Raw genomic sequence first — 19,135 nt, forward strand, 5'->3', positions numbered from 1 at the left:
AGATCCTCAAAAGGTTCTACAGCTGCCCCATCGAGAGCATTCTGACTGGTTGCATCACTGCCTGGTATGGCAACTGCTCGGCCTCCGACCGCAAGCCACTACAGAGGGTAGTGCATACGGCCCAGTACATCACTGGTGCCACACTTCCTGCCATCCAGGACCTCTGTACCAGGTGGTGTTAGAGGAAGGCCCTAAAAATTGTCAAAGACTCCAGCCACCCTAGTCATAGACGGTTCTCTCTGCTACCGCATGGCAAGCGGTACCGGAGCGCCAAGTCTAGGTCAAAGAGGCTTCTAAACAGCTTCTACCCCCAAGCCATAAGATTCCTGAACACCTAGTCAAATGGCTACCCAGACTATTTGCAGTGCCCCCCCTTTTTACACCACTACTATTCTCTGTTGTTGTCATCTATGCATAGTCACTTTAATAACTCTACCTACATGTACATATTACCTCAACTAACCGATGCCCCCGCACATTGACTCTGTACCGGTACACCCCTATATATAGTCTCGCTATTGTTATTTTACTGCTGCTCTTTAATTACTTGTTACTTTTATTTCTTATTATTTTTTTCTTTTTACACCACATTGTTGGTTAGGGGCTCGTAAGTAAGCATTTCACTGTAAGGTCAACACCTGTTGTATTCGCCGCATGTGACTAATAACATTTGATTTGATTTAACCCACAATCGCTTACAGATTTGATACACATGAATATTTACTCTGGATTTGACAAATTATGATTTTTATTATCACCTGCTTTTTATGAATAAACAGGCATCGGGGTAAAACAAAAGGTATATAGTTTTGATGCCCCACCACCACACGTTAATGTTACTTACCTTGGATCACAAAGCCAACTCATTTCCACTCCATTCATAAGCAAATACATTTGATTCTGACATTTACATTTTAGTCATTTAGCAGATGCTCTTTTCCAGAGCAGTTAGGGTTAAGTGCCTTGCTCAAGCACTTATCTGGTTGTCTTATCTGGTTGGCATGTTTTCATTTTAAGCTGGCCTTCTATTATCTACACTGAAATAATATTTTTTCAGTAGACCTCTATTATGATTTAAAAAATGTTATAGCTCATTAGTACACCCTTGTGATTGAATATATCTATTCTAGGTTACAACAATGAATAATGTTGAACTAACAAATACAATCAAGGGATACCTTACAATTTACATTAACGAATATTTATGGACCTGACTGTGTATATATTTTTGGGTTTGTGTTAGCTCACATGATATAATTAAAAAGTATGCATTAATGTGTCTGTAATATAATACATGTGGCAAAAACGACTGTAGACAATAATAAATGCATTTCCTAAGCTTCCTAAATACTTTTTACAATGGTGGAGGAGTCCCAATACGGAGGCTCGGTGTCTTCAATACAGCGACAGATCAGACGAGCTGTGGCCTGAGAACAAACACACAGGCCCACAGACAGACACATTTTTTTTACTATCCTTGTGGAGAACAAACAATTGATTTCCATTCAAAATCCAATTTTCCAAAACCTAACACTTAACCTAACCCTAACCTTAACCCCAAACCCCTAAACCTAACTCCTAACCCTACACCTAACCCTAATTCTAACCTTAACTGTTACCCTAACCATAGACTAACCCCTAAGCATTTTAATAGCCCTTTTCCTTGTGTGTGTAGCAGTGTGATGTTGTTCCCCCTAGATTATGCACCAAATTGCACACAAGGACCAATTCAAATAGGCCAGGTGAGGGGGGATGTTAATAATTTGATAATAATAATAATTCAGTGTATTTTTTTATTTAATTACAGCTGCATAGTTAATGTTTTTATTTGGTGTACAAACACTACCCCTCTCTCTCCAGAATGCACCCAGAGAGGGAGCGGTCTCATGACAACAATTTCATAATCACCTGCCTGGTGCTGGGTGCACTCTGTGACGACTTAGACAGACACACAGACTCTGTCATCCCAAGACTTAAGTCATGCTGCAACTTTAGGAAATATATTCTGCTGAATAGACATATTTGTGCAGTTCCTATTTCTTCATAAAGTGTGTAAAAAGAGCACAGGTAAGAAACATTTCTCTTATAGAACTCTAAGTGGTGAAAAAGTATTGTTTAGAAATATATTATGTAACATATTTGAGTGTCTAGAAATTCAAGAGATAAAGTTAATAGCATACTGGTAAGAACTGATTATGAACTGTTGAATATTCAAATAACTTAGTTTCTTTAAAACTTAATATAAAACATGATGCATGCTTGGAACATAGGAATTTAAAGTGACTGTGTGACATCATGGGATGACATTTGGCTGAATTCCTTTGTCAATGTAAACAAACCATATTGAAATAAAGACTAGTCTAGCCTACAGTCGAGTAAGTAGGTCTTTATGTAGTCCTGAAAGGCATCTGCTTAATAAAATGTATTATTATTATTAAGTGTACAGTATAACATTATGTTTTGGACACTATGTTTTGACCTGTATTTTTTTACAACCCGTCTTTGAGAATTAGGAGCAAAGCTTTCTATTTAATTTACACTGGCAGCTTTGTGATGTTTTTCAATGTAAGAGGAAGGTCGTTGAGGCTGGTATGTTTTGTATTCTGAGGGTTGGTCACAGTTCCCATAGGGGGAAACACACACACACACACACACACACACACACACACACACACACACACACACACACACACACACACACACACACACACACACACACACACACACACACACACACACACACACACACACACACACACACACACACACACACACACACACACACACACACACACAAGCACACACACACCACCCACACAATCCCCATCATGTTCATAGGGAAGGGAACTGGAGGAACAGGTGTAGCTGTATAGGTGTCATGTAGTCTGCCTGCAGACTTCAATCGTTCAGATGGCATGTCAAAGGAACAAAAGATGGAATGTAAAGCAAAGCATTTCAGATACTCACGCTAACCTGTTCTCAAGGTTACCTGTACTTCATTGGCATACAGCTGTACACTACCTTACGGCTTTACCGTTCTTCCCCCATCGCTCCTCTTCTCCCATAAGAAAAATGTTTCCTATATTTTGGATCCTCCTCCTTCTCCCTCTGGTCTCCGCGCAGACATACCATTGGGGTCCATGCCCCACCCCCAGTGTCCAGCCCAACTTTAACCTGCAGCAGGTAAACACACACACACACACACACACACACACACACACACACACAGAGCTTTTTTGTGATTTAAAGCGTACATTTTTAACAACCCCTCTCCTACCCTTATTAGTACCTGGGCACGTGGTATGAGATAGCGAAACTTCCAGCATCCTTTGAGAGAGGGAAATGCATCCAGGCCGATTACACTCTGAGGGGAGACGGCACCATCAGAGTCCTCAACTCCCAGTTCTAGTCAGTATTTATTTCTGTGTGTGAGTGTTTAAGTGTATCTGAACTATGTCAAACTTTACCTCATACATAGACATTTAGAAGTCGACTGTCCTCCCTGAACTGAAAGCTAGTACGGTTTTCTCATAGACATGTTTTTTCTAAAAGTGGTGACAGTGTATATCTGTGCCTCCAGTAAAGGTAAGGTGCGGACTGTGGAGGGGACAGCAGTGGTCCAGGACCCAAAAAAACCAGCCAAACTGGGAGTCAGCTTCTCCTACTGTGAGTCTCTACTGTATATAAGTCTATTACCATGACTATATCAAGTCTCTACTGTCTATAACTCTTTACCATGACTATATCAAGTCTCTACTGTCTATAAGTCTATTACCATGACTATATCAAGTCTCTACTGTCTATAACTCTTTACCATGCCTATATCAAGTCTCTACTGTCTATAACTCTTTACCATGACTATATCAAGTCTCTACTGTCTATAAGTCTATTACAATGACTATATCAAGTCTTTACTGTCTATAACTATGTTACCATGACTATATCAAGTCTTTACTGTCTATAACTATGTTACCATGACTATATCAAGTCTCTACTGTCTATAACTATGTTACCATGACTATATCAAGTCTTTACTGTCTATAACTATGTTACCATGACTATATCAAGTCTTTACTGTCTATAACTATGTTACCATGACTATATCAAGTCTCTACTGTCTATAACTATGTTACCATGACTATATCAAGTCTTTACTGTCTATAACTATGTTACCATGACTATATCAAGTCTTTACTGTCTATAACTATGTTACCATGACTATATCAAGTCTTTACTGTCTATAACTATGTTACCATGACTATATCAAGTCTTTACTGTCTATAACTATGTTACCATGACTATATCAAGTCTCTACTGTCTATAACTATGTTACCATGACTATATCAAGTCTCTACTGTCTATAAGTCTATTACCATGACTATATCGAGTCTCTACTGTCTATAACTATATTACCATGACTATATCAAGTCTCTACGGAGTCTCTGCTGTCTATAAGTCTGTTACCATGACTCTACAGAGTCTCTACTGTCTATAACTATATTACCATGACTATATCGAGTCTCTACTGTCTATAACTATATTACCATGACTATATTAAGTCTCTGCTGTCTATAAGTCTGTTACCATGACTATATTAAGTCTCTACTGTCTATAACTCTATTACCATGACTCGATCAAATCAAACTTTATTTGTCACATGCGCCGAATACAAGTGTAGACCTTACCGTGAAATGCTTACTTATAAGCCCTTAACCAACAGTGCAGTTCAAGAAAGAGTTAAGAAAATATTTACCAAATAAACTAACGTAAAAAATTATAAAAAAGTAACACAATAAAATAACAATAACGAGGCTATATACAGGGGGTGCCAGTACCGAGTCAATGTTGGGGGGTACAGGTTAGTTGAGGTAATTTGTACATGTAGGTATGGGTGAAGTGACTATGCATAGATAATAAACAACGAGTAGCAGCAGTGTAAAAAATAAATGGAGGGGGGGGTCAATGTAAATAAACCGGAGGCCATTTGATTATTGTTCAGCAGTCTTATGGCTTGAGGGTAGAACCTGTTAATGAGCCTTTTGGTCCTAGACTTGGCATTCCGGTACTGGTGCAGCTGTAGAACTTTTAGAGGATCTGGGGACCCATGCCAAATCTTCTCAGTCTCCTAAGGGGGAAAAGGTGTTGTCTTGCACTCTTCACAACTGTCTTGGTGTGTTTGGACCATGATAGTTTGTTGGTGATGTGGACACCAAGGAAGTCTCGACCCGCTCCACTACAGCCTCGTCGATGTTAATGGGGGTCTGTTCAGACCGCCTTTTCCTGTAGTCCACGATCAGCTCCTTTGTCTTGCTCACATTGACGGAGAGGTTGGTAATAGAGTTATAGACAATAGAGTTATAGAGTTATAGACAGTATTACCATGACTATCAAGTCTCTACTGAGTTTCCTTTGTCTATAACTATATTACCATGACTCTATTGAGTCTCTATTGTCTATAACTCTATTCCCAAGACTCTATTGAGTCTCTACTGAGTCCTTGCTGTCTATAACTCTGTTACCAGGACTCTATCGAGTCTCTACTGAGTCCTTGCTGTTTATAACTCTGTTACCAGGACTCTATCGAGTCTCTACTGTCTTTAGCTCTATTACCACGAGTCTTTACTGTCTATAACTCTGTTACCAGGACTCTATTGAGTCTCTACAACTATATTACCATAACTATTGAGTCTCTGCTGAATGTCTACTGTTGCTTAAGTCTTGTTAATCTAGTGTCCTGGATGAATTCAGCTCCGACTCAGAGAGAAAGAACAGTTAATATGATAAAAACATAATGTCTGACTCTGAGTCTGTCTTAATCTCTATCCCTCTCGACCTGTTCTCCCCCCCCCCCCCCCCCCCCCTCTCCAACCCTCTCTCAGTCACTCCCTATAGTCCGTACTGGGTGCTGAGTACTGACTATGTGAGTGGAGCGGTGGTGTACAGCTGTACTGACGTGTTGAGGATTTTCCATGTCGACTACGCCTGGATCCTGGGACGTTCCCGCTTCTTGCCTGCAGAGGAAGTAGAGTACGCCAGGCAGCTGCTGGCTAAAGAAAACATTGACACCTTCAAGATGAGTGTTACTGATCAAACGGGCTGCGACTAGATGGAGGTTTAGAGGTCAGCGGTTAGGGTTGTAGGGTTAAAGGGTTATTTATGTGTCCACTTCCCTAGTCCTAACGCCGTAGACACTTCTCCCCTACTCCCAATGCTCTATCCACATGTCATTTAGCCCTACCTCTATAGTTACAGACAGAAATACAACTATCAAATACTAGACCTAGTATCCACCTCTCGTGTTTAATTAATCAATAATTAATAATCAATAAACGAGGGGGTGTGGTATATTGCACGACACATCCGGAGTGCCTGGACAGAGCCCTTAGCCGTGGTATATTGGCCATATACCACAAACCCCAGAGGTGCCTTATTGCTATTATAAACTGGTTACCAACGTATTTAGAGCAGTAAAAATAATAATACCCATGGTATACACAATTATAATAGATTATATGGAGGAGGTTTAGAGGTCAGCGGTTAGGGTTGTAGGGTTATTTATGTGTCCACTTCCCTAGTCCTAATGCCGTAGACACTTCTCCCCTACTCCCAATGCTCTATCCACATGTCATTTAGCCCTACCTCTATAGTTACAGACAGAAATACAACTATCAAATACTAGACCTAGTATCCACCTCTCGTGTCTAATTAATCAATAATGCACGAGGGGGTGTGGTATATTGCACGACGCATCTGGAGTGCCTGGACAGAGCCCTTAGCCGTGGTATATTGGCCATATACCACAAACCCCAGAGGTGCCTTATTGCTATTATAAACTGGTTACCAACATAATTAGAGCAGTAAAAATAAATGTTTTGTCATACCCGTGGTATACGGTCTGATATACCACGGCTGTTAGCCAATCAGCATTCAGGGCTCAAACCACCCAGTTTATAATAGTTTATATACACTGACAGTTGGTCTTATAATCTTACCATCCAACATATCACTACCTACCATCTCATTTAGACTATACGTATTATATATTTGAAACGTTATGGTCTGTAGTTGGAGATCTGTTAGTTTATAAGGTAGTTTGATTGATTAAATGTCCAGCTATGTAACGATGGTGACGGTTTCTTCATGGGATGAATAGAATGCTGACAGTATGAGTCAATTCTCTGGCTTCAAATTGAAGCCATGGGGTTTCTGTATATTGGGAATTAAAGTTTTGTTTTGAAGTCAAACTGTTGACTGTCTTTTCTCCTGCAAGAGTGGTTAGATTGCGATTGGGACAAGTGATGACAAGCTGTCCCCTCCTGAGTCTCTAGTCAAACAGCAAGAACTGATGTGGCCACTATAAAGCAGGGGTATCAAACCATTGACAGTGGAAGAATAGTAAAAAATCCTCAGGCAAACACACACATACATTTTTTTGCTATATGTGGGCAATGGGCAGGGGTGCATGCGTGTGGCTGTGACAAGGGTATGTGGGGAGAGGCGTGTGTGTGTGTGTGTGTGTGTGTGTGTGTGTGTGTGTGTGTGTGTGTGTGTGTGTGTGTGTGTGTGTGTGTGTGTGTGTGTGTGTGTGTGTGTGTGTGTGTGTGTGTGTGTGTGTGTGTGTGTGTGTGTGTGTGTGTGTGTGTGTGTGTGTGTGTCTGTCTTGGGGGGGACACATGATCTTACATCAGGATCCTGTTCCCTCATTTCTGCCGTGAGCTTTAGACTCCTCTGGACCCGAGACAGACAGCACCTCTGGCAAGACACACACAGGTAAAAATAACCAGACTCTTCTCATCACAACCAGGCGCACAGACGTTTGAATGTGTTGAATATATTAGTGTTATTGTTTTGATTCTGATGGAGAGTGAGTATTTTGTAAAGTTTTGAGTTATTAATTTAGAGTGTAGTTTAGAGTGTTTATCAGTGAACTCTGTGTTATGAGTCTAATATGTATGTTTATTCTACTAGTAGCTTATTCTGTGTTCGTGTTTTCAGAAGTCAGGATGAAGTTGCTGGTTCAGCTTTGAATTCTCTTCCTCTGTCTCATTGCCTGTAAACTCACTGGTGAGTCTCTCCTCCTCCATTAACATGATGCTGCACATAACAGTCTGTTTCTCAGCAGTGTTTTATTACTAACTCTTACTAATCATCAGCAACCTCTGGGATACCCTCCGTTATGTTACCTTCTGCTTGCTCTTCGTGGGGTTAGGCCGGGTTGGATGTTAAGCATTTTACGTCAAATCAATTAGTAAATAGTGCTGTATGTGTAATCCATGTTAAAGTGTCATAATAAGTACTCAGTATTGAAGATAACTGACTCAGATGGCAGATAACTATGACTAACTGTTGTATTCAGTAAGGACAGAATTGCTGCATCCATAAGGCGAGGTCTGTTTTGAATGCTGCATGTGTACAAAGAGCACTGTGTGTTTGTGTGTGGTGTGTGTGTGTGTGTGTGTGTGTGTGTGTGTGTGTGTGTGTGTGTGTGTGTGTGTGTGTGTGTGTGTGTGTGTGTGTCGTGTCGTGTGTGTGCGTGTGCGTGTGCGTGTGCGTGTGCGTGTGCGTGTGCGTGTGTGTGTGTGTGTAAACCCAGTGAGGAATAATATTTGAGGAGGAAGGACGTTTCTTCGGGTATCCCAGAGTCCTCAGAGGAGGACTCTCATTTTTCCTGACTCTCAATCGAGTCTTTGTGAATGGAATACTTGGAACGCTTCAGAATGCTAAACTCCATCTCCCATCTCTCCCTCCTACAGATGTCAGAGCCTTCCCCCCTGAAGGAGGTAAAATAGACACACACACACAGACCTCTACATACAAACAGACCTTCTGTAACATGTACTGATAGGCTCTACATGATTCTTATATTATGTAGACTTCCTTGGGGTTGTCAGTCAGTGAGTGTTGTGATTTGTTTCTGTCTGTGTGTTTGTAGTTCCAAACGATGAGCCCCCGGCAGTCCTCTACTGGCCCTACACCACCGCAGACTTCTGGCACTACGTAGAGTACTTCAGGTCTATTGGAGCCTACAAGCACATCAACAAAATGGCCCGGGCCTTCTATGCTCACCAACACTTGGGAGACACACTGGGATATGAGACCAACGAGGGACACGAACACTAAGAAGAGAGAGGAGACGGAGAGAGGGGGGGGTACGGTAGAGGGAGAATAGAGAGGAGAGATGGTGGGGAGAGGGTCAGGAAGGGAGAAGAGAGGGGGAGAATGAGGAGAGGGGATGGACAAAGAGAAAGAGGCCCCATAAGGTTATGTAATATTGTATATTGAAATGCATTTAATAAATATTAGGTTGTATAAGCAAATGTATTTTAACTTATCATGAAATATATGAATGCGTCTCACACACTTGAAAAAACACATGAATTCCAACGGCTATGATATAAAACGTTACATAAATGTAATGTGCAATATCAATGAAATTTGATCTCATTGTCATAATTTACCATATTTGATGGGGATACTTGCAAGGATTGAAATGTAATGATATTTTGTATGAGGAATTTTTACAAAGATCAAGTTATTTTACAATCAGTTTTAGGTTTCTCATCTTCGGGTATGTAACTCCTTTCATTCATTTGTATTTAACTAGGCAAGTCAGTTATGAACAAATTCCTATTTACAATGACTGCCTACACTGGGCAAACATAACCCGGACGACGCTGGGCCAATTGTGCGTTGCCCTACGGGACTCCCAATCACGTCCGGTTTTGATACAGCCTCGAACCAGGGTCTGTAGTGACACCTCTAGCACTGAGATGCAGTGCCTTAGACCGCTGTGCCACTCGGGAGCCCCAAGGTTGTACCTGGAGGTTTGTACCATATTTTAAAAGGGATGTTCACATGCCTGTCTGACAGAACCTTCGGGAGGAATAAAGGGTTGGGGCGGAGAGATATACTCCTCCCACCGGGGTCCATCCGGTAGCACTCAGAACTTACTGAAAGAGAATGGAGCTCACCCACCCTCTTCATGGAAGTAATCACTACCAAAAATCACCTTCATAGAGATGTGTTTCAGGGAGGCAGACTCCAACGGTTCGAAAGGTGGCATTGCCACAACTGCCAAGACCACATCCAGATCCCAGCTCGCCATTGATCGGGTCCTAGCTGGACGCAGGCGACGAACCCCCTTCATAAACCTGGAGACCAAGGGATGGCGCCCCACTGGCCTGTCCATCCACCCCACACGGCAGGCAGATATAGCGGCCAAATACCCTCTCAGTGTAGAGGCTGCCCAGCCCTCATCCAAGCCAGACTGCAGGTATTGGAGGACATACTGCACCCCGCATGACTCGGGCACAACCTCATTACTGCCAAGAGCAGAACAACCGCCAGCACAACTGGTATGCAGCGGTTGGATCAGGGGAAAAGGGGGAAATGCTTAAAGCTCCAGCCCTGGCCAATCGTGAGCCAGAGCAACCAAGCCCGACATGGAGTACCACATGGGGCAGTGTGCCCTGGCCAATCGTGAGCCAGAGCAACCAAGCCCGACATGGAGTACCACATGGGGCAGTGTGCATTGTCCAGGGAGTCAACAGGTCCAGCTGCACCCTCCCGAATTTGTCCCACATGTGCTGCACCACCTGGGATGTAGGCTCCAGTCCCAAGGTGGTGGGCCCTCCCTCAAGAGCATATCCGCTACCACATTCAGGATGCCACATTTGTACGCTGCACACAGAGACGGTAGATGTCCCTGAGCCCAGAGAAGGAGCTCCCGTGTCATAAGATGGAGGCGGTGTGACCTCAGTCCACCCTGATGGTTGGTGTAAGCCACTACTGTGGTGTTGTCCGTTCTCACCAGGACATGTCTTCCCTTCAGATGTGGAAGGAAAAACCGCAGCGCCAGCAGCACAGCTCGGCGCTCTAGTGTATTGATGTGCCTGCCGTTCCAAGGGGGTAGCCAACAGCCGCTGGCCGACCTGCCCTTGGTCACACCCCCCCCAGCCGATCTGAGAGACGTCTGTGCTGACCAGCTCCCGGCGGCACATCCTCAGCATCTCCACCCCACCTGAGAGAAAGGAGCGTCAGTGCCACCTCAACAATGCCCTGAGGCACTGTGCGGTCACCCGCAGCTGGCGGTGACGTTGGCGCTTCGGGTGCAGCCGGTGGAAATTGAACCACCGTTGAAGAGGCCGGAGATGGAGCACGCCCAGGGGAATCAGCAACGAGGCTGATGTCAGCAAGCCCAACAGGCGTTGGCAAGTCGCCAACGCCTGACGAAAGTGATCGAGGCAAGATAAGATCGCATGAACCCTTCTGGTGGGCAGGTGTATTCTCATGAGGACTGAGTCCAGTTGCATGCCAATGAAGGCCACCCTCTGGGTGGATGTCAGACGACTATTCTTGTCATTTACAGTAATGCCCAGCCCGCCGATGTGGGTCAGGAGCATGTCTCTGTCTGACAGGACCTGGGTCCTGGTCGGGGCACAAATAAGCCAATCGTCCAGGTAATTTAGGATCAACAATGCTCGGGACGTCAGAGGTGCCAGGACAGCGTCCATGCACTTTGTGAAAATGCGGGGTGCCAAGGAGAGGCCGATGGCACGCCAAAACCTATTCCCCCTCAGGATACTGAAAAGATTTGGCATGGGTCCTCAGATCCTCAAAAGGTTCTACAGCTGCCCCATCGAGAGCATTCTGACTGGTTGCATCACTGCCTGGTATGGCAACTGCTCGGCCTCCGACCGCAAGCCACTACAGAGGGTAGTGCATACGGCCCAGTACATCACTGGTGCCACACTTCCTGCCATCCAGGACCTCTGTACCAGGTGGTGTTAGAGGAAGGCCCTAAAAATTGTCAAAGACTCCAGCCACCCTAGTCATAGACGGTTCTCTCTGCTACCGCATGGCAAGCGGTACCGGAGCGCCAAGTCTAGGTCAAAGAGGCTTCTAAACAGCTTCTACCCCCAAGCCATAAGATTCCTGAACACCTAGTCAAATGGCTACCCAGACTATTTGCAGTGCCCCCCCTTTTTACACCACTACTATTCTCTGTTGTTGTCATCTATGCATAGTCACTTTAATAACTCTACCTACATGTACATATTACCTCAACTAACCGATGCCCCCGCACATTGACTCTGTACCGGTACACCCCTATATATAGTCTCGCTATTGTTATTTTACTGCTGCTCTTTAATTACTTGTTACTTTTATTTCTTATTATTTTTTTCTTTTTACACCACATTGTTGGTTAGGGGCTCGTAAGTAAGCATTTCACTGTAAGGTCAACACCTGTTGTATTCGCCGCATGTGACTAATAACATTTGATTTGATTTAACCCACAATCGCTTACAGATTTGATACACATGAATATTTACTCTGGATTTGACAAATTATGATTTTTATTATCACCTGCTTTTTATGAATAAACAGGCATCGGGGTAAAACAAAAGGTATATAGTTTTGATGCCCCACCACCACACGTTAATGTTACTTACCTTGGATCACAAAGCCAACTCATTTCCACTCCATTCATAAGCAAATACATTTGATTCTGACATTTACATTTTAGTCATTTAGCAGATGCTCTTTTCCAGAGCAGTTAGGGTTAAGTGCCTTGCTCAAGCACTTATCTGGTTGTCTTATCTGGTTGGCATGTTTTCATTTTAAGCTGGCCTTCTATTATCTACACTGAAATAATATTTTTTCAGTAGACCTCTATTATGATTTAAAAAATGTTATAGCTCATTAGTACACCCTTGTGATTGAATATATCTATTCTAGGTTACAACAATGAATAATGTTGAACTAACAAATACAATCAAGGGATACCTTACAATTTACATTAACGAATATTTATGGACCTGACTGTGTATATATTTTTGGGTTTGTGTTAGCTCACATGATATAATTAAAAAGTATGCATTAATGTGTCTGTAATATAATACATGTGGCAAAAACGACTGTAGACAATAATAAATGCATTTCCTAAGCTTCCTAAATACTTTTTACAATGGTGGAGGAGTCCCAATACGGAGGCTCGGTGTCTTCAATACAGCGACAGATCAGACGAGCTGTGGCCTGAGAACAAACACACAGGCCCACAGACAGACACATTTTTTTTACTATCCTTGTGGAGAACAAACAATTGATTTCCATTCAAAATCCAATTTTCCAAAACCTAACACTTAACCTAACCCTAACCTTAACCCCAAACCCCTAAACCTAACTCCTAACCCTACACCTAACCCTAATTCTAACCTTAACTGTTACCCTAACCATAGACTAACCCCTAAGCATTTTAATAGCCCTTTTCCTTGTGTGTGTAGCAGTGTGATGTTGTTCCCCCTAGATTATGCACCAAATTGCACACAAGGACCAATTCAAATAGGCCAGGTGAGGGGGGATGTTAATAATTTGATAATAATAATAATTCAGTGTATTTTTTTATTTAATTACAGCTGCATAGTTAATGTTTTTATTTGGTGTACAAACACTACCCCTCTCTCTCCAGAATGCACCCAGAGAGGGAGCGGTCTCATGACAACAATTTCATAATCACCTGCCTGGTGCTGGGTGCACTCTGTGACGACTTAGACAGACACACAGACTCTGTCATCCCAAGACTTAAGTCATGCTGCAACTTTAGGAAATATATTCTGCTGAATAGACATATTTGTGCAGTTCCTATTTCTTCATAAAGTGTGTAAAAAGAGCACAGGTAAGAAACATTTCTCTTATAGAACTCTAAGTGGTGAAAAAGTATTGTTTAGAAATATATTATGTAACATATTTGAGTGTCTAGAAATTCAAGAGATAAAGTTAATAGCATACTGGTAAGAACTGATTATGAACTGTTGAATATTCAAATAACTTAGTTTCTTTAAAACTTAATATAAAACATGATGCATGCTTGGAACATAGGAATTTAAAGTGACTGTGTGACATCATGGGATGACATTTGGCTGAATTCCTTTGTCAATGTAAACAAACCATATTGAAATAAAGACTAGTCTAGCCTACAGTCGAGTAAGTAGGTCTTTATGTAGTCCTGAAAGGCATCTGCTTAATAAAATGTATTATTATTATTAAGTGTACAGTATAACATTATGTTTTGGACACTATGTTTTGACCTGTATTTTTTTACAACCCGTCTTTGAGAATTAGGAGCAAAGCTTTCTATTTAATTCACACTGGCAGCTTTGTGATGTTTTTCAATGTAAGAGGAAGGTCGTTGAGGCTGGTATGTTTTGTATTCTGAGGGTTGGTCACAGTTCCCATAGGGGGAAACAAACACACACACACACACACACACACACACACACACACACACACACACACACACCACACACACACACACACACACACACCACACACACACACACACACACCACACACACACACACCACACACACACACACACACACACACACACACACACACACAAGCACACACACACCACCCACACAATCCCCATCATGTTCATAGGGAAGGGAACTGGAGGAACAGGTGTAGCTGTATAGGTGTCATGTAGTCTGCCTGCAGACTTCAATCGTTCAGATGGCATGTCAAAGGAACAAAAGATGGAATGTAAAGCAAAGCATTTCAGATACTCACGCTAACCTGTTCTCAAGGTTACCTGTACTTCATTGGCATACAGCTGTACACTACCTTACGGCTTTACCGTTCTTCCCCCATCGCTCCTCTTCTCCCATAAGAAAAATGTTTCCTATATTTTGGATCCTCCTCCTTCTCCCTCTGGTCTCCGCGCAGACATACCATTGGGGTCCATGCCCCACCCCCAGTGTCCAGCCCAACTTTAACCTGCAGCAGGTACACACCACACACACACACACACACACACACACACACAGAGCTTTTTTGTGATTTAAAGCGTACATTTTTAACAACCCCTCTCCTACCCTTATTAGTACCTGGGCACGTGGTATGAGATAGCGAAACTTCCAGCATCCTTTGAGAGAGGGAAATGCATCCAGGCCGATTACACTCTGAGGGGAGACGGCACCATCAGAGTCCTCAACTCCCAGTTCTAGTCAGTATTTATTTCTGTGTGTGAGTGTTTAAGTGTATCTGAACTATGTCAAACTTTACCTCATACATAGACATTTAGAAGTCGACTGTCCTCCCTGAACTGAAAGCTAGTACGGTTTTCTCATAGACATGTTTTTTCTAAAAGTGGTGACAGTGTATATCTGTGCCTCCAGTAAAGGTAAGGTGCGGACTGTGGAGGGGACAGCAGTGGTCCAGGACCCAAAAAAACCAGCCAAACTGGGAGTCAGCTTCTCCTACTGTGAGTCTCTACTGTATATAAGTCTATTACCATGACTATATCAAGTCTCTACTGTCTATAACTCTTTACCATGACTATATCAAGTCTCTACTGTCTATAACTCTTTACCATGACTATATCAAGTCTCTACGCCCCCGCCCGCCCGCCCCCGCCGCCCTGTCTATAAGTCTATTACAATGACTATATCAAGTCTTTACTGTCTATAACTATGTTACCATGACTATATCAAGTCTTTACTGTCTATAACTATGTTACCATGACTATATCAAGTCTCTACTGTCTATAACTATGTTACCATGACTATATCAAGTCTTTACTGTCTATAACTATGTTACCATGACTATATCAAGTCTTTACTGTCTATAACTATGTTACCATGACTATATCAAGTCTCTACTGTCTATAACTATGTTACCATGACTATATCAAGTCTTTACTGTCTATAACTATGTTACCATGACTATATCAAGTCTTTACTGTCTATAACTATGTTACCATGACTATATCAAGTCTTTACTGTCTATAACTATGTTACCATGACTATATCAAGTCTTTACTGTCTATAACTATGTTACCATGACTATATCAAGTCTCTACTGTCTATAACTATGTTACCATGACTATATCAAGTCTCTACTGTCTATAAGTCTATTACCATGACTATATCGAGTCTCTACTGTCTATAACTATATTACCATGACTATATCAAGTCTCTACGGAGTCTCTGCTGTCTATAAGTCTGTTACCATGACTCTACAGAGTCTCTACTGTCTATAACTATATTACCATGACTATATCGAGTCTCTACTGTCTATAACTATATTACCATGACTATATTAAGTCTCTGCTGTCTATAAGTCTGTTACCATGACTATATTAAGTCTCTACTGTCTATAACTCTATTACCATGACTCGATCAAATCAAACTTTATTTGTCACATGCGCCGAATACAAGTGTAGACCTTACAGTGAAATGCTTACTTATAAGCCCTTAACCAACAGTGCAGTTCAAGAAAAAGTTAAGAAAATATTTACCAAATAAACTAACGTAAAAAATAATAAAAAAGTAACACAATAAAATAACAATAACGAGGCTATATACAGGGGGTGCCAGTACCGAGTCAATGTTGGGGGGTACAGGTTAGTTGAGGTAATTTGTACATGTAGGTATGGGTGAAGTGACTATGCATAGATAATAAACAACGAGTAGCAGCAGTGTAAAAAATAAATGGAGGGGGGGGTCAATGTAAATAAACCGGAGGCCATTTGATTATTGTTCAGCAGTCTTATGGCTTGAGGGTAGAACCTGTTAATGAGCCTTTTGGTCCTAGACTTGGCATTCCGGTACTGGTGCAGCTGTAGAACTTTTAGAGGATCTGGGGACCCATGCCAAATCTTCTCAGTCTCCTAAGGGGGAAAAGGTGTTGTCTTGCACTCTTCACAACTGTCTTGGTGTGTTTGGACCATGATAGTTTGTTGGTGATGTGGACACCAAGGAAGTCTCGACCCGCTCCACTACAGCCTCGTCGATGTTAATGGGGGTCTGTTCAGACCGCCTTTTCCTGTAGTCCACGATCAGCTCCTTTGTCTTGCTCACATTGACGGAGAGGTTGGTAATAGAGTTATAGACAATAGAGTTATAGAGTTATAGACAGTATTACCATGACTATCAAGTCTCTACTGAGTTTCCTTTGTCTATAACTATATTACCATGACTCTATTGAGTCTCTATTGTCTATAACTCTATTCCCAAGACTCTATTGAGTCTCTACTGAGTCCTTGCTGTCTATAACTCTGTTACCAGGACTCTATCGAGTCTCTACTGAGTCCTTGCTGTTTATAACTCTGTTACCAGGACTCTATCGAGTCTCTACTGTCTTTAGCTCTATTACCACGAGTCTTTACTGTCTATAACTCTGTTACCAGGACTCTATTGAGTCTCTACAACTATATTACCATAACTATTGAGTCTCTGCTGAATGTCTACTGTTGCTTAAGTCTTGTTAATCTAGTGTCCTGGATGAATTCAGCTCCGACTCAGAGAGAAAGAACAGTTAATATGATAAAAACATAATGTCTGACTCTGAGTCTGTCTTAATCTCTATCCCTCTCGACCTGTTCTCCCCCCCCCTCCCCCCCTCTCCAACCCTCTCTCAGTCACTCCCTATAGTCCGTACTGGGTGCTGAGTACTGACTATGTGAGTGGAGCGGTGGTGTACAGCTGTACTGACGTGTTGAGGATTTTCCATGTCGACTACGCCTGGATCCTGGGACGTTCCCGCTTCTTGCCTGCAGAGGAAGTAGAGTACGCCAGGCAGCTGCTGGCTAAAGAAAACATTGACACCTTCAAGATGAGTGTTACTGATCAAACGGGCTGCGACTAGATGGAGGTTTAGAGGTCAGCGGTTAGGGTTGTAGGGTTAAAGGGTTATTTATGTGTCCACTTCCCTAGTCCTAACGCCGTAGACACTTCTCCCCTACTCCCAATGCTCTATCCACATGTCATTTAGCCCTACCTCTATAGTTACAGACAGAAATACAACTATCAAATACTAGACCTAGTATCCACCTCTCGTGTCTAATTAATCAATAATGCACGAGGGGGTGTGGTATATTGCACGACGCATCCGGAGTGCCTGGACAGAGCCCTTAGCCGTGGTATATTGGCCATGTACCACAAACCCCAGAGGTGCCTTATTGCTATTATAAACTGGTTACCAACATAATTAGAGCAGTAAAAATAAATGTTTTGTCATACCCGTGGTATACGGTCTGATATACCACGGCTGTTAGCCAATCAGCATTCAGGGCTCAAACCACCCAGTTTATAATAGTTTATATACACTGACAGTTGGTCTTATAATCTTACCATCCAACATATCACTACCTACCATCTCATTTAGACTATCACATGAATTGTATATTTAGAGTCTTTATGGTCTGTAGTTGGAGATCTGTTAGTTTATAAGGTAGTTTGGTTGATTAAATGTCTAGCTATGTAACGATGGTGACGGTTTCTTTGTGGGATGAATAGAATGCTGACAGCATGAGTTAGTTCTCTGAGGGTTGGGCACGGTTCCTATAGGGGCAAACACACACACACACACACACGCAGTATTCCCATCATATAAAGATGTTCACAGGTAAGGGAACTGGGGGAACAAGTGTAGCTGTATACGTGTCATGTAGTCTGTATATTAGTAATTAAAGTTTTGTTTTGAAGTCAAACTGATGACTGTCTTTTCTTCTGCAAAAGTGTTTAGATTGCTATTGGGACAAACAATCTCTGCTACCCCCTCCTGAGCATCTAGTCAAACAGCAAGTACTGATGTGGCCACTATAAAGTGTGGTTGTGACAAGGGTGTGTGTGTGTCTGTGTTTCTGTGTGTGTGTGTGTGTGTGTGTGTGTGTGTGTGTGTGTGTGTGTGTGTGTGTGTGTGTGTGTGTGTGTGTGTGTGCGCACGCTTCTTGGGGGGAGACACATGATCTTACAACAGGATCGTGCTCCGTCATTTCTTCCGTGAGCTGACTCCTCTGAACCCGAGACAGACAGCACCTCTGGCAAATCAAAGTTTATTTGTCACGTGTGCCGAATACAACAGGTGTAGAGCTTACAGTGAAATGCTTACTTACAGGCTCTAACCAACAATGCAAAAAAGGTATTAGGTGACAATAGGTAAGTAAAGAAATGAAAACAACAGTAAAAAGACAGTGAAAAATAACAGTAGCGAGGCTATATAGAGTAGCGAGGCTATATACAGTAGCGAGGCTATATACAGTAGCGAGGCTATAACAGTAGCGAGACTATAACAGTAGCGAGGCTATATACAGTAGCGAGGCTATATACAGTAGCGAGGCTATGTACAGTAG

General features: G+C 42.4%; 2 protein-coding genes across 2 annotated transcripts; both read left to right on the top strand.

Moving 5' to 3' along the window:
* The first annotated feature begins 1,908 nt into the window (after window positions 1–1,908).
* On the top strand, window positions 1,909–7,262 carry LOC129859076 (apolipoprotein D-like). The gene is made up of 5 exons (XM_055928433.1): window positions 1,909–2,067; window positions 3,069–3,183; window positions 3,287–3,408; window positions 3,581–3,666; window positions 5,880–7,262. Exons 2-5 carry the CDS (start codon window positions 3,073–3,075, stop codon window positions 6,104–6,106), a joined length of 546 nt encoding a protein of 181 aa, XP_055784408.1. The 5' UTR covers window positions 1,909–2,067; window positions 3,069–3,072; the 3' UTR covers window positions 6,107–7,262.
* Window positions 7,263–13,516: 6,254 nt separating this feature from the next.
* Window positions 13,517–18,493, top strand: LOC129859077 (apolipoprotein D-like). Its single transcript, XM_055928434.1, has 5 exons — window positions 13,517–13,675; window positions 14,673–14,787; window positions 14,886–15,007; window positions 15,180–15,265; window positions 17,423–18,493. The coding sequence occupies exons 2-5, from the start codon at window positions 14,677–14,679 to the stop codon at window positions 17,647–17,649; spliced, it is 546 nt and encodes a 181-aa protein (XP_055784409.1). The 5' UTR covers window positions 13,517–13,675; window positions 14,673–14,676; the 3' UTR covers window positions 17,650–18,493.
* The last annotated feature ends 642 nt before the right edge of the window (window positions 18,494–19,135 follow it).

This window comes from Salvelinus fontinalis, chromosome 7, assembly GCF_029448725.1.
Source record: "Salvelinus fontinalis isolate EN_2023a chromosome 7, ASM2944872v1, whole genome shotgun sequence".
Taxonomy (NCBI): Eukaryota; Metazoa; Chordata; class Actinopteri; order Salmoniformes; family Salmonidae; genus Salvelinus; species Salvelinus fontinalis.